Source organism: Lycium ferocissimum, chromosome 10 (genome assembly GCF_029784015.1).
Source record: "Lycium ferocissimum isolate CSIRO_LF1 chromosome 10, AGI_CSIRO_Lferr_CH_V1, whole genome shotgun sequence".
Classification (NCBI taxonomy): Eukaryota; Viridiplantae; Streptophyta; class Magnoliopsida; order Solanales; family Solanaceae; genus Lycium; species Lycium ferocissimum.
The window spans coordinates 34,192,371-34,218,256 of record NC_081351.1 but is presented as its reverse complement, the minus strand read 5'-3'; the positions used below and the strand labels follow the sequence as shown (position 1 = coordinate 34,218,256).

General features: G+C 32.7%; 1 protein-coding gene and 1 long non-coding RNA gene across 3 annotated transcripts; one reads left to right on the top strand and one right to left on the bottom strand.

Moving 5' to 3' along the window:
* Window positions 1-12,117: 12,117 nt before the first annotated feature.
* Window positions 12,118-17,335, top strand: LOC132033551 (E3 ubiquitin-protein ligase RSL1-like). Of its 2 annotated transcripts, none has more exons than XM_059423559.1 (2): window positions 12,118-12,413; window positions 16,339-17,335. In XM_059423559.1, the coding sequence occupies exons 1-2, from the start codon at window positions 12,125-12,127 to the stop codon at window positions 17,133-17,135; spliced, it is 1,086 nt and encodes a 361-aa protein (XP_059279542.1). In that variant the 5' UTR covers window positions 12,118-12,124; the 3' UTR covers window positions 17,136-17,335. The 2 variants fall into 2 exon arrangements, with proteins under 2 accessions (XP_059279542.1, XP_059279541.1); XM_059423558.1 differs by lacking the exon at window positions 12,118-12,413 and adding an exon at window positions 13,711-14,120.
* A 7,527-nt stretch (window positions 17,336-24,862) lies between these two features.
* LOC132035353 (uncharacterized) lies at window positions 24,863-25,452 on the bottom strand. Its single transcript, XR_009409223.1, has 2 exons — window positions 25,417-25,452; window positions 24,863-25,268 (listed from the first exon to the last, which is right to left on the bottom strand). It is a non-coding gene; the product is annotated as an uncharacterized LOC132035353 (long non-coding RNA).
* Window positions 25,453-25,886: the final 434 nt, after the last annotated feature.

Below are 25,886 nucleotides of genomic sequence, written 5' to 3'. Positions count from 1 at the left end.
GATTTGAGTAAAAACTAAGCTAAGGTTTATGTAAAACACGAGAGAGAAGAGATAAAGTTTTCAGGAGCTTTTCTCTTATTTTCATTAACTCAAAAACCAAACCGTATAAAATGAATGGGCCCCGGGTTATATAGATTGGACCAAAAGTAAAAGATACAAGAATGAAATATTACAATTACAAGTCAGTAGTTAAATGAAAGTGGGCCTAACTAATAAATAATTGGCAGGCCCAAAGTTCCAATTCTATGTAACTCCAACATCCCCCCTCAAGTTGGAGGGCGGAACCACTTCCACCTTGCCTAGTAAGAAGCGATGCTGGCCTGTCAAACACTTAGTAAACACATCAGCCAACTGAGAAGAAGTAGGAACATGATGCAAGGAGATAAGATCATTGGCCAACTTAATACGAATGAAGTGGTAGTCCACTTCGATGTGTTTGGTCCTTTCATGAAATACTGGATTTTTAGCAATGTGAAGGGCAGTAGAATTGTCACAAAAAATAGGTACAGGTGAAGAAAGAGTGAGGCCAAGATCACCTAACAATCGAACCAGCCAGAAAAGCTCAGCAACAACCTTACTCATAGCACAATATTAAACCTCAGCAGACGAGAGAGAAACAACAACTTGCTTTTTCGACTTCCAGCTAATAAGGCTACCTCCCAAAGAGACACAAAAACTAGAAACAGATTTGTGCTACTCAGGGAAAGAAGCCTAGTCACTATCACAGAAAGCTTGCTAGGAAAAATCAGGGGAATTATTAAGAAACACCCCCATGTTGTGGGTGCCTTTCAAACACCTCAAAATATATAGAGCAGCAGACATGTGAGGGACACAAGGAGTCTTAAAAAATTGACTCAAATGTTGTACAGCAAAGCAAAGATCAAGTCATGTATGGGTGAGAAAATTGAGTTTGCCAATCAAACTTCTATAAGACTCGAGGTTAGGCAATATATCCCTACAATCAGACCTTAGCTTAACACATAGTTCAAGAGGAGAAACAAAAGTAGAGACATCAGTGCAGCCAAATTCAATAAGAAGGTCAGAAATAAACTTCTTTTGGTGGAGCAGAACTCCTGAAGAGTGATAAAGGATTTCAATACCTAAAAAATATTTGAGGAGCCTTAGATCTTTGATTCCGTATTGATCATCCAAAAGTTACTTAAGTGCTGAAATCTCACCAGGATCATTACCAGTCAAAATTATGTCATCTACATACACTGCAAGAAAACAGTAGTAGAATCTGTGTGCTTGATGAAAAGTGAATAGTCATTGAGGGAATGGGAATAACCCCTTAAATAAAGAGTGAGACAACTTGGCATACCACTGTCTTGAGGCATGTCTCAGTCCATATAAGGACTTTTGAAGCTTGCAAACTAAAGTGGGAGCAGACTTATCAAACTGAGTATGGTCAATAGAGAGACTGGGGAAAGCTTAATATATACCTCTTCATCCAAGTCACCATGAAGAAAGGCATTGTTGACATCTAATTGGAACAGAGACCAACCCTTTTTAACAGCAAATGCAACCAAACACCTAACAGTGCATATTTTGACAACAGGGGAAAAGGTTTCATTAAAATCAACACCCTCAACCTGAGTATCACCTCTCACCACTAGCCTTGTTTTATACCTCTCCACAGACCCATCAGCTTTGTATTTAATCTTATAAGCCCATTTACACCCAATTGGTTTCTTCCCCCTAGGCAACTGAACAAGTGTCCAAGTCCCATTGGCCTCTAAAGCCTCAAATTCCTTCCTCATAGCTTCTTGCCAAGCAGGGCTGGCAGCAGTCTGTGTATAAGAATGAGGCTCAACAATAAGTGAATGAGTAGCAGAAAGGGAAGTAGAGCTAGAGCACTGAGGGAAGGCGAAAGGGAAGTAGAGCTAGAGTACTGAGGGAAGGCAAAAGTTGAACTACAAAATCTGAGAGATACGGAGGTGAAGCATGAGATTTAGTACTTTTTCTCACATCAGGAACTAAGGAAGAACAGTAGAGGAAGGAACTGAAACAGGTAGAGCAGGAGCTGCAATTGGAGGATTGGAAGGAGATGGTGATGAAGTAGTGTTCGGAATAGGTAAGGAATCATCAACAAAAGGAAAAGACTGAGGAGAAGGAGAAGATGTGGAAGAAAAAGCAGGAAGTGTGTAAGAAAAAACAAACTCATAGAAAACTACATCCCCAAACACCAAAATAGATTTAGTAGACAAATTGTATAATTTGAAACCTTTCTTACGAAAGTAAAAGATACAATGTTAACATTGTGATTTGACGAAGATTTGGGCAAAAACTAAGTTAGGGTTTGTGTAAAATACGAGAGAGAAGAGAGAGAGTTTTCAGGAGCTTTTCTCTTATTTTCATTAACTCAAAAACTAAACCGTAAAAATGAATGGGCCCCTGGTTATATAGATTGGGCCAAAAGTAAAAGATACAAGAATGAAATTCATTTTTTTGAGCGGATTTCCCTTCTTCTAGGGTGGTCTTTAATTTTTGTCCCTCAAATTGGTGGTCTTTAATTTTTTTCCCTTTGCCTAATACTCCGAGGTTTACGGGTTCGAACCCCAGCTCAGTAAAAAGAAAATACGCAAGGCAGATTTTTGCCTTCAAAATTCTGCCTTAAGGCAGAGTTTTGCCCAAAACTCTATCTTAAGGTAGAGTTCAAACTTTGCCCGAATCATGCAAAATTACGTTTTCGCGAATCCAAACTCTGCCTTGCAATTTTTTTAAAAAAAAATTTTGACCGGAGGGTGGGGGGGGGGGGGGGTTTGGTTCGAACCCAAAACCAAGGGGTTCTAACGAAGGACCAAAAATTAACGCCCGTCAATTTAATGGGCAAAAATTAAAGACCACCCCAAATAAGACCATTCCTGTGAATTGCCCAATGAAATATTACAATTACAACTCAGTAGTTAAATAAAGTTGGGCCTAACTAATAAATAACTGGCAAGCCCAAAGTTCCAAGTCTATGTAACTCCATCAGCATAAGGGAAAGGGAAGTCCACTTCTTGGCCCAAGCGTATTTGGGCCTTTGTGAAATGCTATTACCAGTGGGTCATTTGTCCCTGTTTTGTGCTGGTCTTTAATTTTTGATATAAGCTGTTCCTCGTAACAAAAATAACTTTTTCGCGGACATAAGTTTATATTTCATAAGTTATGTCTCATGCCCGTAAAAGATTTATGCCCCACAAGCCATAAGTTCCCCTACTAAGGAAAAAATTAAAGACCGGCCATTCGAAACACAAACCGTGCAATTTCTGTAATTGTATTTCTGAAGAGCTCTCTCTCCATTTTGTATTTCAGAGTTATTCAAGCAAAATTTTGTCTTGAACCAAGTCACTTCTTCTACATTTAACTGGTGGCCCATTTCTTATAGATAATATGTTGGGTATGATTTGGTGGTCTATTAGTGTCTCTTTGTGGAAGCAAATTACAAACGCGTTAAGTGCACTGGTAGTCACTTTTAAGGCATTGTTTAAATCATATTCAGCATTTATAAAGTATTTAAAATTTAGCCAGAAGATAAATCATTGCACGGACGCTGCTTTTTCTTCTTCCTGTTGCGCTGCGACTTCTTCTTTTCCCAATTGCAGTAGTTGAGGAACCCAACGTCAATTCTTGACAGCAGCTAACTGATACGAGCACAGAGCACAAAGGATATTTTTTTTACTTCTATTCATCATGATCTTCTTAATTAATTGTATTTTAATCTTCATGCAATAGGAAAATGAATTATGGTTGTAAAGCACAAGAAAGTGTTTTTTTAAAAACGAAAATTAGACGTCTCTTGAGTAAGATAATTGCTACTACTACTATTTGATTTTCTTTTTCAGTTTTAGTGTCCTAAATTTTGAATTAAAAAACTGAACCTGGGATTGGGAACAACCACGTGCCTTTCTACACTCTCTGGACTCACATTCAGTACAAATGTTTAACTAATGAATACTAATAATCCCAGAAAAAAAATACTCTTAATAATCTGCAAGATGTACAGAACTAAATTGAAACCGTGAATGAAATTAGTTGATTTACATTTGTTTGGAAAATTTTAACTACCCATGTTAGACAAGTCTATAGTCTAACAGACGTAATTCAACTTGTTTTATATTTGCTAGTATCTTTTCATATGATATCTAGGAGTTGATCCCCAAAAGTGCGTTGAGAAATGTATCTTAATAAGTTGTTGAGTGTTGGTTACAATTTGTTGTACCTATGAAAATGATTTTGCTCAATCACGTAAAATTAGGTTCGTTATTTCCTTTCCCAACAAAATCCAACTTATATTTTGTCATGGTTGCTCCTTAATTTTGAATTAAATATTAGATGGACATGAAGCTTAAGCAAAAGTTGTTTTAACTTGACGATCTAATGCAGCGAAAACATTTTTAACCAGGAAGGCATCTTTGAGTTAGTGAGTCCGGAGCCAAAAGGGTATAAAAATACACGGTATAAACTAAAAGGGGGCGGCCAAAAATTTACATACCAAAAGGGGTATAACGTGGATCAGCCCACGTTATACCCCAATTTTTTTTTTAATTGTCAGACCATTGAAGCCGTAAAAAAAAAAAAAACAATTTTTTAATAAAACGTGAATCCCTCCACGTTTTACAAACATAATTTGTAAAACGTGGATCCCTCCACGTTTTACAAACATAACTTTTTTCCGCACGGTTTAGGGTTTAATTTGTAAGACGTTGCCTCTATTTAAATCATATTCGGCTATGTTTTTAATAAAAAAAAAATTATTGATTTTTTTAATTTTTAAAGCATATAGTTAATTTTAGTGAATAACTCAAATAAATATTTTAAGACATGCAATAATTAAATATGTGTTATATGTGCGAACAGAAATAAAAAATAAAATATAAGTTAAATAAACGTCACACATTAACTTATTAATAAATGTTAAATTACATGATAACTATTAAACGGCACAAGACATGTTTTATTTTTTAAGATTTTGATTTAAACGTGTTATTTTTTAATCAAGACATAACTTTATTTTGAATATAAATCTAAGTCTAAAAAATATAAGGTGAAAAACTAGTTGTAAAGTGGTCAAACTTTAGATGGTCATAACTTTGCGCTCGGACATCCGTTTTACGCATTTTTTTTTTTAATAAAAAAAAAATTATTGATTTTTTCCATTTTTAAAGCATATAGTTAATTTCAATAATTAAATTTGTTTGAAAAAACTTAGTGTTTATTTGTAAGGTTATTTTAGTCAACTTTATATGTCGAGAAAATTAGTCGACTTTATTTTCAAAAAATTAAAATCATGAAGTAAAATTGACATTCTGAACATTTACATTACCCGGGATTTTTACATTGAAATCTATTGCATATCATCATCTTATAAGTAACTAAAACTGAAAATTTCAGGCCAATTTGGGGGAAAATTGAAATTGAATGGGATAAATGGTGTTTTTTTAAAAATCGGCTCGGCCTTACGGCGGTTTGTCCGCATAGATCTCGAAAAAATACGCAAGTTCAAAAAAAAAAACGCGTAAAACGGATGTCCGAGCGTAAAGTTATGACCATCTAAAGTTTGACCACTTTACAACTAGTTTTTCACCTTATATTTTTTAGACTTAGATTTATATTCAAAATAAAGTTATGTCTTGATTAAAAAATAACACGTTTAAATCAAAATCTTAAAAATAAAACATGTCTTGTGCCGTTTAATAGTTATCATGTAATTTAACATTTATTAATAAGTTAATGTGTGACGTTTATTTAACTTATATTTTATTTTTTATTTACGTTCGCATATATAACACATATTTAATTATTGCATGTCTTAAAATATTTATTTGAGTTATTCACTAAAATTAACTATATGCTTTAAAAATTAAAAAAATCAATAAATTTTTTTATTAAAAACATAGCCGAATATGATTTAAATAGAGGCAACGTCTTACAAATTAAACCCTAAACCGTGCGGGAAAAAAGTTATGTTTGTAAAACGTGGAGGGATCCACGTTTACAAATTATGTTCGTAAAACGTGGAGGGATTCACGTTTTATTAAAAATTTTTTTTTTTTTTTTTTACGGCTTCAATGGTCTGACAATTAAAAAAAAAATTGGGGTATAACGTGGGCTGATCCACGTTATACCCCTTTTGGTATGTAAATTTTTGGCCGCCCCCTTTTAGTTTATACCGTGTATTTTTATACCCTTTTGGCTCCGGACAGCTGAGTTAGTGGTCCCATTCGGCATAATCTAATAGCTTAGGTCTAAAACTCGGCATTTGTTTTTGAAAAAATCACTTAATATGTTAATATTTTTAGTTTTAAACCCAATAACAAAAAAGATTAGATCTGCAAATTTCAAAACCTAAATTCGTCTCTAATTCTAACCAAAGAAAGTCACCCAAAAGCTGGTTAGCTTCAATCTTCAACTGCTTTTTTTGTTCAAAAAAAATAATTCTAATGTCACAATCAAATGACCATAACTTAACTTAAAAAACTTTCCATTTGAACTACTTCAAGGACGATTCGAGATTTAAAAAAAGGGACAGTTCGAGGGTAAAGGGACTACAATTTAAATTCTAGTATTACAGTCAAATGATCGTCTTCATAAATTATCCCGTTGATTTTTCCTCTTTTTTATTAATGTTGGAAAGTGCTATTCGGTCGGATCAATTCATAAGAGGTGTTAATTAGCCTGTTAACCCATTAGTTTATTCTCCTCCTAAACCCGACATATAATGTATAAATACATAGGTGTAGGAAAATAGACAATTTTTTCATATATTAGTATGGCGATTAGGATTTACAATAGAGAAAAATGTTCCTTTATATTTAGATGATAGAGGTTGTGGACGAACAGTAACCCGACCGTAGTTACAGTGCATCCGCTTTCGCTAAAGAGAAACCGTAAGTCTACTAACTAGTATTTAATATTTGAAACACTACAATTAACAATGTTTAAAACAGATTACCTTCAAAAGACATTCAATTTGTGACCAAAGAAACATCAAGAAAATGGTTAAGAAATGAATTATAGTTTCTGACATTTCAACAATGGGTGAAAATCATTTTTCCCTCCAACTTTGCTTTAAAAATCAAAATCTCCCCTCAACTTTGAACAATAAACATTCTGCCCCTTTATTTTCACTCTTGTTTTTTTCAATCCTCAATTTATGTAATACCTTTTTGTATTATAATAATTATTTTTTTAATCTAAGTATTTATAGATTCTTATTTAAGTTCATTAACATTATACATAGAATAATACTTTTATGAATTTGTAACAAAATCTAATGTTATTTTTTATGATTGTTATTTCAATATTTTATGCAGTAAGTATGTATATATGTATGTACATGCATCTGTGTATATTTAAGCTTCACTTCTCTCTTATTCTCTATTGTTTATATAAATAAAGAAGTTTTGATTGTCACTAATGGAATATTTCTTAAATTATAATAAATTCATTTACAGTATAAATAAATTATTTTTTAAAAATTTACCTCTATTTTATAATTTTTTTTTTTTTTGCTGATTTTCCTTTTTAAAAGAATCCAACCACAAAGATAGCTATGTTACAACGTTATAGGGCTATTAGTATTTTAGTTCTTCTAAATCCTTGCCGCAGATGGAGGCGAATTCAGAATTTGAGTATTACTAGTTCGAGTCAGAATACTATCACGAACTTTATTATTTGTACTTATTCAATAAATTTGTAAGTCCTTAACTGCATCCGCTCCTGTGATGCTGTTATGGAGTCAAAAAGTCTATTTTGAGAAGTTAAGACGAGTAAGTGTAAGTGGCTTTAGGAGTCCATTTGCTTGGAATTACATCTCTTGCTGAGAGGGCTCTTCTTTTTGATAGTGTTGTTAACTTGATTGAGAATGGCCCTTGTAATGGTCCACCAATAATGCACCAATTTGCTCCCCATAGATGTGCCATATTTAACCATTGATTGGACCTTGCCTCTCTAATATGCATGGATCCAATATCACCATCTCCATCTCCAAACTCAACCAAAAGAGAGAGCCAATAAGCTGTTGAGCCAGCATTCACATGAAAGGCAACGTTCTGTCCAGGATACTTGCAAGGAGTCTTGCGGTAAATGACTAATTGTTTTTGCATTACCTGCATATAAATATATTTATAAAGTTATTATGACCTGTTATTTTTCACTTATATAAATAAATATTAAAGTTTTGATTATTTTTAATAAGATTAACTTTTTGTTTATTCTGCTAATTTATTTTATTATAGAACATCATTAACTTATATACTCAACTAGTATTTCTCACTTTTTTCTTCACCTAGAAGATAATACTTATTTTTTTATTAGAAATTTGTTACATAAATAAAAAATAAAAAAAATTATGATCTTATAGAAGTTAAAATAATTTTAAAAAAAAAGAAGACAAAAGTTGATAATGTGAGGGTAGGCATTTAAAAAAGTCAATTAGGTTAAAGGGTGGAGAATATGTATTGTTCAAAATTGAAGGGGGAGTTTAATTTTTAAATCATAGTTAAGGATGTAAATTAGGGGTGTCGATGCTACGGTTAGGGCGGTTATTTTATAAAATTTATACCATACTAATTTTTCGGTTATTTGATTTTGTAGAACCAAAATTAGACTTTTCGAAACCGTCCCATCATCTCGGTTTCTCTTCAGTATCGAATTCTGCTAATTTATTTTATTATAGAACATCATTAACTTATATACTCAACTAGTATTTCTCACTTTTTTCTTCACCTAGAAGATAATATTTATTTCTTATTAGAAATTTGTTACATAAATTTTAAAATATATATATATATATATATATATATATATATATATATATATATATATATATATATATATATATTATGATCTTATAGAAGTATTAAAAAAAATTTGATAATGTAAGGGTAGGCATTTAAAAAAGTCAATTAGGTTAAAGGGTGGAGAATGTGCATTGTTCAAAATTGAAGGGGGAGTTTAATTTTTAAATAATCATATTTAAGGATGTAAATTAGGGGTGTCGATGGTACGGTTCGGACGATTATTTTATAAAATTTATACCATACTAATTTTTCGGTTATTTGATTTTGTAGAACCAAAATTAGACTTTTTGAAACCGTCCCATCATCTCGGTTTCTCTTCAGTATCGGTAATGTTTGGTCAATTTTTGATTTTTTTAACAAAGAACACGATACATGTATATTTCTATAGGACTTTGGAGAAAACTCTCTAGTCATTTTTACTATTTAAAGGGTGATGAATCAAGAAAACATGAAAGACTACAAGAATAAAAATTGATCGCATTTGTTTATGATAGTGTAAAACAATGTAAAGCAAAGACAAAGAATATAATTTAGATTGCACGAGGGGGGTGGGGGATTCAATCAAGATGGGACTCAAGAGCGGAGTCTACCAAGATTAAGCATTCAATAAGATAAATTTGAAATCATACGAGAAGAAAAATACCAAATACTTTATAGCTTTCTATCCAAGATCATTGGAATACTTTTTAGCTTACAAGCTAGTTACTACTTGAGATGCTAGAACTAATTGAATTTCAATAGGAGTAGTATACAGTCAAACCTCTCTATAACATCATCGTTGGGTCCGAAATTTTGTGGTTATTATAGAGAATTGTTGTTATACACCTATAACAGTATTTGACATCTAAATAATAGTTCACTATTATAGGCAAAAAAGATGCATAAAATCTATTTTTTTTATTTTTTTTAATGTTATAAAAATAAAAAATAAAAACTATTTAAATTTTAAATCTCAAAGATATACATACTTCATAACCTAAACATTAAAAAAAATTAATACAATTTTAATAAATTCATAACTGAATGTATAATGTTTTAAGCTCTAAGACACACATTTTAAATCTACTTGAAATTAAATTCTTCAGGATTGATGGAAGAAATTTATAATCATAGCTTGTTTGTAGATTCTCTTTTAAAAGGATTAGAAGAAATCAAAGATTTGTCTCTTTGCTTACTCTAAAGAATAGGATTTGTACTCCTTACTCACATTGTTTTCCTTTTTGAAAATTATTTATAAATAAAAATAGAAGACAATGATATTTTTAGATTACAAATATTATTCATATGTAATATTCTGTGATAAATATAGTATTATAAAGTATCAATATTTGGTCAAAATCTCTACACTAATTATTGGTAATCATAGATATTTCATTTTATAAAGATGGTTAATTATTGTATTACAAAAAAAAAAAAAGAGTTGTTATATTGGGGTTAAATTTACAAAGAGTACACTGTTGTGAAGTTGGATGTTGCTGTTATAGGTAAATGCTGTTATAGAGAAGTAAAATATAACATAAAAAATCGGTTTCGAAAAAACTTAGCTGTTATATAGAGAGGTGCTGTTACAGAGAGTCTGACTGTAATAGGTTTCAATGTTGGAACTTTAGGTGTTAATTATGTTGTCGGCTTGTAGTCGTTTTCATCATCCCGAACTCAAGACGAAAATTTTAATATTTTTTATATTTAAATTTATTTCAACATATAAACTTATTCGGTACAGTTCGATATTTTTTCGATTTATTTTTATAAAATTAAAAACCAACCTAATTATTTGATACAGTTATAAATTTATATAAAAATTATCGGTTTTATTAAAAAAAATCTAAAAATCGATTCGCTACGATACGATTCGATCGGTTAAGTCAGTTTCCTGAAAATCATTGACACCCGGTAAATGATTTTTCGCCCTTTCAACAACATGGCCTGCTCCTCATTGATTACTGCTCCTTATTGATCACTTGTCTGCCTTTGGATTTGAAGGCAACTGTAATATTTTTTTCCCATAAATAAAGCAAGCGGTACTTTTCTTTACAAGCAACTGCATTCTCTTTTTCAATATGATAGCAACTGTATTAAATACTGTACTAAATTCTTTTATTTTGAACTAATTTATGGAAAGAAAGTCAGATTTTCAGATGCCCTACTCTAGCCCGGCTGTTGTACTATGAATAAAATTGCACACTACTACCACCATCATCATTGTAAGTTTCAAAAGTTTGACTTCACCGATCAAATATATTCACATAAATCATATAATGAAATTTTAAATTTAAATTATTAAATATAAAAATGTGTCTTTCTTTTTTGTGAAAAACAAAAAAATGTCACATAAATTAAGGCAAATAAATACTCTTTCCATCCATTTTTACTTGTCCTATATACTAGAAATACAACAACAACAACCCAGTGAAATCTCACAATGTGGGTTTGGGGAGGGTAGAATGTACGCAGACCTTACTCCTACCAAGGTAAGACGGTTGTTTCCGAAAGACCCTCGGCTCAATAGAAAGCATAAAAAGACTTAGATAAGACCAAGAAATTCAAAGCGATATGGAAATGAAAATAACAAAAGCGATTAAGCCATGATAAGCGATTCTTTGCAAAGGGACAGTAGCTACCACAGATAAAATAAGATAATCAAAGTACAGGAAATAACAGATAGTAGCAGAAATCAAAGCACAAGAAACTATAGCGCAATAATGCGACTACTAATATGAAAGGATAAACGAGACTATCTACCTTGATTTAAATCCTCCATATCCTTCTATCTAAGGTCATGTCCTCGGTAAGCTGTACCTGCATCATGTCATGTCTAATCACCTCTCCCTAATACTTCTTCGGCTTGCCCCTACCTCTTCTGAAACCATCCATGACCAACCTCTCACACTTCCTCACTGGGGCATCTGTATTTACTCATTCACTTTGAAAAACCAAGAGATAGTTTTCCATCTCATACTTGTTTTATTGATTTCAATCATTAGATTACTTAACAATAAGTAAAGCTGGTATAATAAAATTGTCATTCTATTTTTGGGTCCTTTAATAAACATGTCAATCAAGTAAAAATGAACGGATAGAATATAAAATATAGGAAATTGTCATTCTTTCGCATTAACCGAAAAGGAAAAAGTATCTAATTTGAGACTGAGAAAATACTACAGTACTAAATAATTAGTCTTTTTCAGAACTATTTATTTTAATCTTCTTTTATGGAAGCCACTTTATTAAAAAAGTCAAATTTTCAGATGCCCTGCTCTACCCCGGTTCTTGTACTGTGATTAAAATTGCACACTATCGCCATCGATAATCCATCTCAATTAACTCTTTACATCTTAATGGTTTCTTCTTTATTTTCCCATTTCAGTTTCATGGATTTACCGGCTAACAAATTCTCCGGTCTAATTCCGGCGACTTTCAGTGGCCTTGTTAGCTCATCATCATGTCCTCTTTTAGACTTCATCGGACGACTTTCTCCGGTCACCGGTGCTGCATCTGCCGCCGCAATATTAATCGTAACCGTCGCACTACCCGGCTTCTTTTACTTGAAAAAAAATAAAAATAAACCGCAGTTTAATGTCCGCCGTGAATCGAGAGAAACTCCGATATTTGATCCTCGTCTAAACGGTACAAATATATTACTATTATGCTTTTATTCTTTAATTTTGGTCCTGATGTTATGGGTTTGCTTAAAAAGTATTTTCTGATCAGCGTGTGCACAAATTTCTTCGGAATTTTCACCATGCTTATACGATTTGTAGATATATACTGTATATCCTTTTATAGTGATCACTGAAAAAAAAAAAAAAGGATCGCATTCATCTTTGATGTTACAACAAGAATTAGTTTGTGTTTTCTTTTCCACAAATTTGTTTGCTTGGAGTTGAATAGTGAGCTTGTTTTACCGGTTTCTTTGATCTTAATTTCAGCTTTTCCCGTTTGGATTGGCTTATAAGTTACTGAAAACAACTTATAAGTTGTTTTCAGCTTTTTTGAATGTTTCTTAGAACATAACCTATTTTTGTCTTAAAGCCCAAAAAATAATTAGGCGTTTAAAATTCATTTAAATTTCATCTAAAAAACTTATAAGCTAAAAAAAAAAAGTTGAGGCGAACATAAGTTGTTTGAAGCTTATAAATTCATACTTTTTTATTTCATCCAAACATGCTCTGGACTATTGTCGATATGTTTTGAAACCACTTTTTCCTTGCTTTTTAGCTGTTCGTGTGAAAGTGATAAGCAAAAGTTCTGCACTTTTGCCTTAAAATACTTAGTAGGGGTTCCTACCTCTCACGCGGTGAAAACGAGCTACCTCATAGAGCCAGCAGAAGTGAATTCAGGTTTCAAGAGGATGAGTTCATCTTAATTTTTTTTTTTTTTTGAAAAAGACGCAAAAGTGCATTGTTCAATTTCACAAACTTAAAGGATTAAACTCAATACTTAATCAGTGCTTCACTCAATCTAGTTTAATCACGTATTTCTTCAGTTAATATTAGGTTATTTTAAAAATTATATACATAATATATCAAGTTTAGTCGAGTGATCATGTGTTTACGTAACTCATTTTTAATGGTTAGATTCGCCTCTGAGAGGTCGAATACTTAATTAGAGACTCGTCTTTGATAACGTATTATAAATTAATAAAACAAGTAAGAACAATATTATAGACAAAGAAGAGAGAAATTCTTTTATTTCTCTTATTAGGATAATATACAATGAAAAAATAGCTTTATCTATAGGAGAAAATTAACTTGATACTAAAGTAAGAAACCTAAAGTTTCTTCTAAAAATAGACATCTATAATTAAATAATATTTATAACAAAAATATCAGTTTTCCGTACTGGCCGAAAAGGAAAGAATATCGACTAAATACTTTTTTAATCTTTTTTTTTGGGAAGCTAATTTATTACAAAGAAGTCAATGTTTGAGATGCCCAACTCTACCCCGGTCCTTGTACTATGATTAAAATTGCACACTATCACCATTGAACATCCATCTGAACGATCCTTGTTCCAATATAGGAGTAGTAACACTTCAAATCTTAATGGTTTCTTCTTTATTTTCCCATTTCAGTTTCATGGATTTACCGGCTAACAAATTCTCCGGTCTAATTCCGGCGACTTTCAGTGGCCTTGTTAGCTCATCATCATGTCCTCTTTTAGACTTCATCGGACGACTTTCTCCGGTCACCGGTGCTGCATCTGCCGCCGCTATTTTAATCGTAACCGTCGCACTACCCGGCTTCTTTTACTTGAAAAAAAATAAAAATAAACCGCAGTTTAATGTCCGCCGTGAATCGAGAGAAACTCCGATGTTTGATCCTCGTCTAAACGGTACAAATATATTACTATTATGCTTTTATTCTTGAATTTTGGTCCTGATGTTATGGGTTTGCTTAAAAAGTATTTTCTGATCAGCGTGTGCACAGATTTCTTCGGAATTTTCACCATGCTTATACGATTTGTAGAAATATATATTCTTTTATAGTGATCACTGGAAAAAAAAAACGATCGCATTATTTATTGATGGTGTTGTTTGATGTTACAACAAGAATTAGTTTGTGTTTTCTTTTCCACAAATTTGTTTGCTTGGAGTTGAATAGTGAGCTTGTGTTACCGGTTTCTTTGATCTTAATTTCTGCTTTTAGTCTATTGTCGATATGTTTTGAAACTACTTTTTCCTTGCTTTTTAGCTATTCGTGTGAAAGTGATAAGCAAAAGTTCTGCACTTTTGCCTTAGAATACTTATTAGTAAGGGTTACTACCTCTCACCAGTGGCAGAGCCAGAATTCCCGCCGAGGGGGTTCAAAATATAAAAAAGTAAACATACGAAGAAGCCTAAGGGTGTTCAACATCTACTATATATACATAAAAAATAATTTTAACCTTGTAAAAATAGTGTTTTTTTCCGCCGAGGGGGTTCGGATGAACACCCTCGACATAGTGTGGCTCCGCCACTGCCTCTCACACGGTGAAAACGAGCTACCTCAAAGAGGCAGGATAGCATTTCCCAGTGGCGAGGGTTCATCATCTGTTATATACTCCCTATGTCCCAATTAATGTGATATTTTTCGCTTCCCGAGATTCAAACTGCATGAATTTGACTAATATTAAAATGTATTTTTTCAACAAATTGATATGAGAAAAGTTGCTAACTGATAGTACTTTCATGTAGTTTTCAAATATATAAATTTTAATTTTGAAATATTGAGTTAATCTGATCCAGTTTGGCTTCAAAGTTTAGTCAAATTGAATTTCGAAGAGCAAAAAGTATCACATAAATTGGGACTGAGGGAGTATATATTTTGAGAAAAATTGAGCTTGTATATATTATGTTATTTTCCCGCGACCCCCTTCCGCCCCTTTAGCTCTGCTACTGGTGTTTCCTGGGATTTGACCAAATTCTGTGGAACTCCCCATTGCATTCTATCCCAGTGAATTTCACATTTCAACTGTTTCGGGTAATGATTATAAGGAGGAGGGTAATTTGTGGTCTCTCTTGTTGATGTAAGGTTATTTACTTTGAATTGCAGTTTGATTTAGTGAAACCTTATCAAGTTTCCTCCTTAGTCTATCATAAGTCACTCTTATAGCCTATTTGACCAAGCTTCTGGGAAGGCAAAAATGTTTATTTTCTTTAAAAAGTGTTTATTTTAGAGAATTGAGGTGTTTGGCCAAGCTTTTAGGGAAAAAATAAGTGCTTTTGAGTAGTAGCATACTAGCATGACCTGTTTTTCAGAAGCTTAAAAAGTAGGTTTACCCTAGAAGCACTTTTAAAACCTTGTTCAAGCACAAATTCCTCCTCTAATATTAGCAAAAGTGCTTTTTCAGAAAACACTTACGACGAAAAACACTTTTTAAGATAAGTAGATTTTGGAAGCTTGGCCAAACATGCTATTAGAACTTTTATACCCTGTTTTATGAGCTTGAACTATTTTCTTTTCTCATTAGGTAATTAATTGTGTTGATTCTAGGTCTTATCTTCTACTTAGGTAGGAGATCATGATACAACGATGGTAAGTTGCAGAGATGATCTTCAGTTTGTATTCATTGCTTTCTGCTATGTGTTATTCTCATACCATGTGATTAAAACAAATGATTTGGAAGAGGGGAAACCAAGAAAATGATGGGGTATGAATTGTCATTGCTTGAAAGCAAAGCACCAGAGCCCTACCAATTAAAGAAGTGGAAGTTAGATTATGAAGTCTTTTTTGACTTTTCACACAAGGCTCAACAAAATAAATAGGTCCTCTCCAGGTCATTCTTGATATTTTACTTCAATAAGTGATGTTTAGATAAATTAGATATATTTGCTATACCCTCGCGTCCTTAACCTATTTGCAATTTGAAATGAAATTTAGTTTTGTTCCCATCTAAGTTACTCGGACTCTTCGAAAGTGTTGCCGCACCCGTGTCGGATCCTCCAAAAATATACTACTTTTGAAGGATCTGACATGCACCCGATGACATTTTAGGCGAGTCCGAGTAACTTAAGTTCCCATACCAAGTATTTCTTCTGTGATCCACATTTGTGCTTATAATTATGTTGCAGAATTTGTTGGAGGACTTGTCCATCAAGATGCTGAATATGCAGAAGAGTTACAGCTCCAAGAAGCTTTAGTAGCCTCACTTTACACTGGTCAAAGCAGTAACTATGCATCTCTATCTGGTCAAGGACTATTGTCGGAACCAGAAACGTTGAAGCTTGAAAATGAACGTGACGATCAACTCAACAGCTTCTGTGAGATTTGCTTGGATAACAAAGAAAGCTGGGAGATGTTTAAAAATGATGGTTGTTCTCATTCCTTCTGTTATGAATGCACAAGCAAGCATATTATGGCAAGGATTTCACAGAAATCAAAAGTGATTGGTTGCCCCGGAGTAAGTTGCTGTGCTGCACTTGATGTTAATGCTTGTCGGTTCATGATTCCTGAAGAGGCACTAATCCTGTGGGATGAATCAGTATGCCAGTCAATGATTCTCGACTCTCAAAAGCTGTACTGCCCTTTCCGTGATTGCTCAGCTCTGTTGGTAAATGATTCTGAGGTGAGTATAGAAAGGATAGAATGCCCTTTGTGCAAGAGATCATTCTGTGCAGCATGTCGAGTTCCTTGGCATTCGGAATTTACATGCAAAGAATTCCAGAAACTGAATGCAAAAAAGAGCGGCAAAGGGGAAGACATGGTGAAGACACTTGCCAAGAAGAAAAACTGGCAGAAATGTCCTAATTGTAAAATATTTGTTGAGAAGACAGAGGGATGCATTCACATGACTTGTAGGTGTGAATATGAGTTCTGCTACAGATGTGGTGCTAAATGGACTGGTTCTCATAATTGCCGTAGAAAATGATCCTATGCTGGAAGCTCCATAAGATTTCTCCGGGAAATGACAATCGATGAAACTTCCTTTAGGGTAAGTTTAGCTAATGGTAAATGTAGGTATCAATTACTTGAATCTTTTTGAAGGAAGCAGAAATGTCAATTATGTACATAACAATCTGGATTTTTAGCTTTGGCCCATGGTAAGTACTAATTTGCAGTGTTGGGTAACATTGTTGCTTTTGCTTATTTACAATGTTCTGAAGTTAAAAAGATGCATGTAGTACTCTTTCTTGTCTCACCATGGAGAACAGTGGACGTAGTTAGTACTAGTGTTTTCTCTTCTTAAAATTGGTAAGACAAATGGTAGTACAGTGTTTTCAGATTCGCTCTTTCTATTCAGTTGTTTGAACCAATCTACAAATCATATTGTTATTCTATAGTAGTTTCACAACTGTCAAATTTAAATTCATTTAAACTTCAAATGGAAGAATCATACACAAAAGGTTTTAGCTTCCCACTGTACTATTTAGCCATGTGTATACTTTTGAAGGGTCATTGGTAGGGACAACTTGCACGATTGTCCTTATTCGGGGGTGGTCTTTAATTTTGGTCCTCAAATTGGTGTCTCTAATTTTTGTCCTTTGCTAAAATCTCTTGATTCCGGGTTCGAACTTCCGCTTAGCCAAAAATAAAAATAAAAAATTGTAAGGTAGAGTTTGGATTCGCAAGACAGAGTTTTGCTACCTTCAAGCAGAGTTTCAAATTCTACTTGATCAGGCAGAGTTTGACTGCAAACTCTACTTAAGGCAGAGTTTTGCCTTCAGTCTGCCTTAAGGTAGAGGTTTGCATTAAGATTAAAAAAAAAAAAAAAATTTACTCAGTTGAAATTTTGTAAAATTCTGTCTTAAGGTATAACTTTTATCCGAATAGGCCTAATTTTGTTACGACATTCTACCTTGCAATTTTTTTTCACTGAGCCGGGATTCGAATCCCAAACTTTATGGTATTAGGCGAAGGACAAAAATTAAATACCAACAATTTGAGGTACAAAAATTAAAGACAAGTGCTTTTGAGGCATGGGTGGAGCCAACTTCGGCCAAGGGTGGTCAGGTGCACACCCTTCGTCGGAAAATTACGCGGTATACGTAGGTTAAATGTTAGCTACTGCATATATATTTAATTTTGCACACACACAAGTGAGAAAAGAATTTGCACAGCCTTCACCAAATTCCTGGCTCCGCCACTACCGAGTTTGAGGGACAATCCGCACAAAAAGGCATTGGTAGAGGTCTCAAAAATTGGCCCCAAGTGTTTGCATTGACTCCCTTTGGGCCTGACCCAAGTGATTAAGACCCAACTGATTTGCAGTCTTACTTATCTTCTACATAGGAACTTTTCACTGAGAATGCTCTTCTTTAGGTTTGCAGAAGTATATCATTTATCAGGCATTGTGGCAAAATCTATCTAGGAAATCTGCCTTTCGCCATTTCACATCGGTGAATATACCTAAGCTACTTGAGCCAGTAGTCAGCAGTATTGACAGGTTTTGGGCTGCAGCCCGTTCCGAGATGAGTCCAATTCATGTGTATGGATGACAAATTGCAAAACCTGGGCTGTCTACACAACAAAGTGGCTGATACCAAGATTAGAATTTAAGAGATAAGAAGTGGAGTTAAATTGGCCAAACGGTCGTCAATTGAAACTTTTTTGCCAAAAATTATACTACGCATGGTTGAATATTATATATATATATATATGTATAGTTGAATGAAGGTAAGCTTTGGAGCAATGGTAAAGTTAGCTCTGTGTAATCTATAGGTCACGGGTTCGAGCCGTGGAATCAACAACTACTAATGCTTGCTTCAAGGTAGAATGCTTACATCGTACCCCCTTGGGGTGGAACCTTTCTGTGGAATGCTTTGTGCGCTGTGCTATCCAGATCATGGAGAAAGTGGAGCAAGTGTTCCATGGGACATGACAATGTTGGAGAGGATAAAACTTTGAGAAAATGGTTTCCGTTTCGGATCGACATTCTCACAAAGTATCTTCTCTCTTTTTTAAACCTTTGCTGTAAAGGAAGCTTTCTTTTCATGCTTTTGCAAGCATGGTCTATTTTTGCAAGCATGGTCTATTTGTTTATCTCGTGTTATTAGTTATATATTGTAGGGAGTGTACGTACATATCTTGTAAAAGAAAAACATAGAGGTTTCAAAATAGAGGGAATACTTGGGTAATGAACCCATAATACTAGCTAGGTTTTTGCTAACGAGTATTATTAAATAATCTAGCATGGAATTTGAATAAATTGGAAAGTTAAATGTTCTCGCTTGTTATAATTGAAGAACTGAAAAACATAGTCCAATAAATGAGAGAAAGATTTCGTTCAAATTATAGGTGTTTTTACTGCTTTTGAGTTGCAACCATGTAACAAGGTGGCCGAACAAGATGCAACGATTCGAACTATAGTGTTACAAGTTTTAATTCAGTGGTTTGCTTACCACTTCTACCGACTAAAGGCCATTCTTCTCTTCCTCAATCAATTTTCAAAGAAAACAAAGTGAAAGATAGTTTTGTTGAAAGCTATTTAGTAAAAAGCAAAATATGGATAAGAATTTGTCTATAGTTTTGTTGAAAGCTACTCCCTTCATTCCATAATAAGTGTCACCTTAGTCAAAAACACAAATATTAAGAAACTAATAATGTAATGTGAAGTTTATCAAATTATTCCTATATAATAAAAATAAATTAATTTTACCTTTTGACTAGATCATGCACAAAAGTAAACCTTTTGACATTAGAAATCTAATAACACCAAGTTATTATGTGGCCTTTTCAATCATCATTTAGATGTTACTTTATTGTCTAAGGGTAGAATTGGAAGAAACTAATTAATTTATCTTTTGGTTTCCTAAGGTGACACTTATTATGAGATAATTTTTTTTAATTAAGATGATATTTATTATGAGACGGAGGGATTAGTATTTAGTAAAAAGCAAAATATGGATAAGAATTTGTCTATCTGGCACCCCATTTGACAAGGGGTCAATAAATTCGAATTCTTGAATCTTGATTGCTTTAGTTTATCGATAAAAAGAGGCAGAAAATCAGTTAGGTATTATAAAGGTCAGCTTTCTTTCTTTGTCTCATTCGTTGCTTTCTTAAAGCATAGAAGATAGGTTTCCTAAAGTAAGACCTTGACCTCAGTAAGAACAAAATTCCAAGAACCACTTGGAAGGCAAGTCACTTTAGGAATAATTCAGAATTTAAATTTAATGAATTCAATATTTAAAATCTTTTGTTGAGTTTATTTGAATTTATGGTTGTAAATCTAATAATAAGTAATAATATTTACTTTATATGAAAAATGTTGAGTTCGGCTGAATTCGTGTAATATGCTACCTCCCTCTCAGCTTTTTACTGTAAATGAATTCAATATTTAAAAATGAATGTGCCATAACCCTCACAATCTTATTTAGTCCAAATTCTATCGCACTTTTGTCATAATCAAAGTTATAATCAATTGAAAGCGTTGAGTGTTCACCAATAGGAAACCACGATGACCTCAATTTGCCCTTTTGCTTTTCATCCACTTTTAATATTCAGTGCCCAATTTGGCTGGAATTCAAGATAATTAAAAGAAACAATTAAATAAACTAAGATCGTGCAATAATAAAGCATTAAGAGAGAGATGCTAACTCCATTATGGAATAACAAATGTTTTAATAGCATGGGGCATTATATTCCCAAAACTATCATTACAAATTGACTTGCTAAAGCTAATCCTATTCATCCCTTTACACAAAGAGAGGAAAAGAAATAAAAAAGAGATGAAAGGAATAGATGTGCTCTGGGATGCGGCCTACCGCAACATTAACTTGACATTAAAAGTAAAAAAGAATTCCTTGGACATCTTTTAGGGCCTTAATCACAACTTTAATTATTTATTATACAAAAGTGGAAATAGATAACTCTTATGGAATTTGGGGAGAATTTCGTACAGTGATGATATATTTCATTTTTTCCATACTTACATGCTAGTCGTTAACAATGAAAAAATAAAATAAAAATAGATGGACTATCATTATGGGAAACACCACTTCTGAACTGTTGAAGCGTGTGAAGTTTTAGACGAGATTAATTGTAACATAATTTAATATGATATCAAAACAAATATGTGATTCTGAATTCTAGTCTTACCGCCTTACATTATTAATAAGTATTTTTTTGTGTTTGGACATGAAATAAGAATCAGACTCGCATGTGAGGGACGTGCTGACTAAGATAATCACACCTCAACCTGAACAACGTTGGAAAGAAAGAGTAGAAGACTCCCTCGTGGATATATGGTGACCACATAGTTGCTACATCAATTACCCAAAATCTTCCATATCATTGAGCAAGAGTGGACATCTTTATTTGCACTTCCATTATATAGAGTACCTTATCCAATAGATATTCCCATTTACGTGCTCAACAGACACTCTTGCCTGATCTTTGATAATATATGGTGGTCGGGTGATATTCCTTGTGTTACTGATCGGTTAAATTACGAGAATAACAAAAAGTATCAACTATTCTTATGGTCAAGATCAAATTGAAAGATGTATACATTCTTTAGTAGTAGCAAATATATTCTGCGAGAAAGTTAAAACAACAGTCAACAGTAAAGAAAGCAGCCCGATCCATAAGCATTCCACGTTAGCAGAATTTTGGGAAAGAATGCACTCAAGAGGTGTGATGTGAACAAATAACTCAAAAGGAAAGAGGTGAAAAGGGCCAAAAGATTCTCTAGTGTCAAAACCAAAACGATATAAACTTACTCGCGTCAAATATTTACATTAAACCAATAGATGCATTACATGTATTTGAACATACATAACTATTGATCACTTGGTGAAAATTAATTGACGTGTACTTTTACTTCATTAGTTCGCTTAACTATAATAATTTCAATTGATTTAATGTAAACACCCTATACGAATAAGTATTTACCAATGAAAACCAATTGGCTCTATTAATTTCGACAACACTTCTTCGAATATTCCAGGTGGTCCTTTCCAATGCATTATGAGATATCCTGATATAAATTTCATATACGCAGGACAGATTCAAGCTTATCCACCTTCATCTTCAGCTATTTGTTGTAAATTTACCACTTTCTCCTTTCCAAATTAACGGTCGTTTTAGCTTAAAGAAATTGTTCCAAAATATTTGTTACTTTAGGAATTTAAGGTTAAAATTGACAATTATTTTCAATTATATCCTTAATATTAAAAAAGAATCATACTAGTATTTAAGAGGAAACAATCAATCTACTTTTATTAAAAGGGATAACTTAGTAACGAATATCTTGTATCTATCATTTTATTCACGTGGAAACATCTAAAGTGACAATTAAAATGAGACAGAGAGTAACATTTTCTTTGTATGCATTTGGTATTCGAACCTGATGCTCAAATTAATGCAGATTCATATTACGTAAAGTCTATTAAACGAGAAAGCGCTCCTTATTGTGAGTTTCTTCATTCCCAAGCTCGACCTCAAGATCATTGAGTAAGGATGAATGAATCTTATCATATGTACTCTTCGGTGGTGCCTTCATTGAATTATAAGAGCATTAGAATCAGGGCAGATACAGCTTGTCCCAAATGATGTTATTATACACCGCTTCGTTAATTTTTTTTTTTTATTTTTTTTATTTTTACTATTAGGTGTATATATAATATATACAAATAATATTCACAATAAAGATATTGAGTATAAATATAAAATTTGACACTGCCTATCACGTTACTGATTTATTTATTTGTTCACTCCAAAATTATGCGTACGTGAAGACAAAATGTATTCCCGTACAGTTGTGCAATTTGTCCATCTTTTAGAAGTCAACATAGAATAAGTTTTATACAAGTAAACAACCTTATTCTAAGTTCTAACAACGGTAATATCTAACCTATTTAAAATGAGAAATTAAATATCTTAAACATGTGTATTATTTTCCTTTTGTGGATTGTATTCCAAATGTGTAGAGCGCAAGGACAAGAGTGCAAATTGATATACGTGTTATTATATTCGGAGACGGATTCAAACATTTTATGAATTTTACATTTTAGAATTTTGAGTTCAAAATTTGAGTTTATAGATTCTACATTTGAACCGAGGATCTTTCGAAAACAGTCGCTTTATTGAAAAGATAGGGATAAGGTCTACGTACATCCCCTCCCCATATGCCACTTGTGGGATTACACTGGGATGTTGTTGTTATTGTTGTATGGATTTTGCATTTTAAAATTTTGAATTTACTGAGTTTTGAATAGATTATTTATACATATTAATTAAATTTCTTATCATGAATCCATAATTTTGATGAATATTATTAAATTCTACTGTAACTAAAACTCTTGCTCGGATTATAACATTCTTCACTCTTATACGAGTCCGGAACCAAAATGATTCCAAAAAAGTGCTTTTGAACTAAAATACCCCAACAAAAAAAATGTTACAAAAGCGGCTTTTTAGCGCGAGCAAATTCTTGCGCTAAAGGGTATTAAAATCTCGCCTTTAGCGCAAAGATTTCTTGCGCTATATCTATCCCTATTTTCCCAAAACTGCCTCTTATTACATTTTCACACTTTTTTACGTATTTTAGCCACATACACTACAACACAGAGTACATATAGCTACGAAATACATTGTAGCTAAATATAAAAAATTTCGTGGCTAAACACTTTAGCTACAAAAAAAAATTTCGTAGCATTCGTAGCTAGAAGTAGCGTAGCTAAAAGTTAGCTACAAACTTTACATGGTCCGTGGCTAAGGACAAATACTTATTGCTACGATTTTTTTTTTGTTGTAGCTGTAAAACTTCTTGCCACGAAATATATACTTGTAGCAAATAGTTTTACTCTTTTGCCACGACAAATAAATTTTGTAGCAATCATTATATTGTAGCTACAATATATTCTTTTGTGGCAAAGACTTAATTTGTTTGCTATGAAAATTTAAACTTTGTGGCTATTTTGCATTCTAGTCTCGTGGCAATAATATTTGTATTTAGCTACGAGTTTGAAAGCCATAGCTATGAATTGAAATATTTGCCACAAACATTTTGTTCGTAGCTACAAATTTATTCTTTTTGCCACAAAATACCTAAAAATATGGCTAATTTTTTTTTTTTTTTTTAATTTTGCTACCAATGGTGAAAATGTATAACCATATTTTTGCCAATTATATATAGGTTTAGTCGTGATTACAGAAACTCCATTGCTACAAATTGAAGAATACGCCATAAGCATCGTTAACTCAAGAATTTCTATAACGTAGCGAAAAATCAAAATTTTAGATTCCAAAATAGGTTTCAACTTACACATAATTACATAGTTGAATTTCAAAATATTCACAATACATAATTTTTCTATGACAACAATTACAATAGTAGTGTCTTGCTTGAGATATAAAGCCGCATAGTCTGCTCCTTTTTCTTCCGTCATTGTCTCCAATTGTACCATAGCTTGATCAATATCGGTCACTTATCATTGTTGCTCTAATAATTCCACAAATTTACCTGTCAATTTCAACAAAGTAAATTAATACTAAAAAGCAAAAATAATTGTACAATGTATATAACTTTAACAGGTACATATGATCATATATTTTATAGAAAAGCATTATCTTTACTAAAATCTCCTGTACATTCTTATATGACCAATTTTTACAAGATAATGAAACTCAACAATCTGAAAATGGATCGCAAACTCCAAGCAATTCAATTTTTTGCACTATAAGCTTTTTTTAACAAAGTTTTAATCAAGGAACAAGCAGTATATGCAACACATGCAAACACTTCATTATCCTTCATGGAAGAATTATAGATCCATAACAAGAAAACCCTGCCGAACTAATATTAACATTTACAATAATAATAAGCATTTGATTTTAACTACAATATGTCTGTTGAACAATATTTGAAACATAAATATTTATACGACACAACTAGAAACTAACTTAGCTTCTGTTGGTGGTATGTATAACAAAAAAAATCAACCTTGTCCACAACATCCAAAAAGCAAAAGCCCAACTTATCTTGTCATCGACTTCACAGAACTTCACTCTTAATATAAATGGAATCACCATTGCTCGCCTTAAATCGATGAGAACCAATCTACATACACAAATAAGACAATTGCTTCAATGTCTACAGTTAAAGCAACTTAAAAGAAGAAAGTAAAAATACTCGTGAACAACAAGCGGAGAGGAAAGAAAATACTTGTGAACAATAAGTGGAGAGGAAAGAAAATTAGAGAAAATACTTGCGAACAACTGAAAATTTGATATCGATTGACGAAAAGTACGTCAATCGATAAATGGCGATGAGAAGGATTAAGGGCTTAGGTTTTGGGAAATTGGACGTACCTATTCTTGTTTTATATACTTTTTTAACTTTTTGTATACAAATACCATAAATGAAACGAAATGTAGTACTCAATTATAGTTAAAAACTTAAAATATTTTGCCTATAAAAAAGAAGGTGTTAATTACACTAAACACTAATATAATATAATATAATATAAAACACTTAGACTTTCTATATCATGGAAATTCTACCCTTACACCTATTACGAGGTTTATCCCAAACTAATAGCCTGTTTGGCCACGCTTATTTTTCCCACAAAAGTATTTATTTTTTCAATAAGTGCTTATTTGAAAAAAAAAGTGAAGTATTTGGCCAAGCTTTTGGGAGAAAATAAATGCTTTTGGGGAGTAGCAGAAGCAGTTTTTT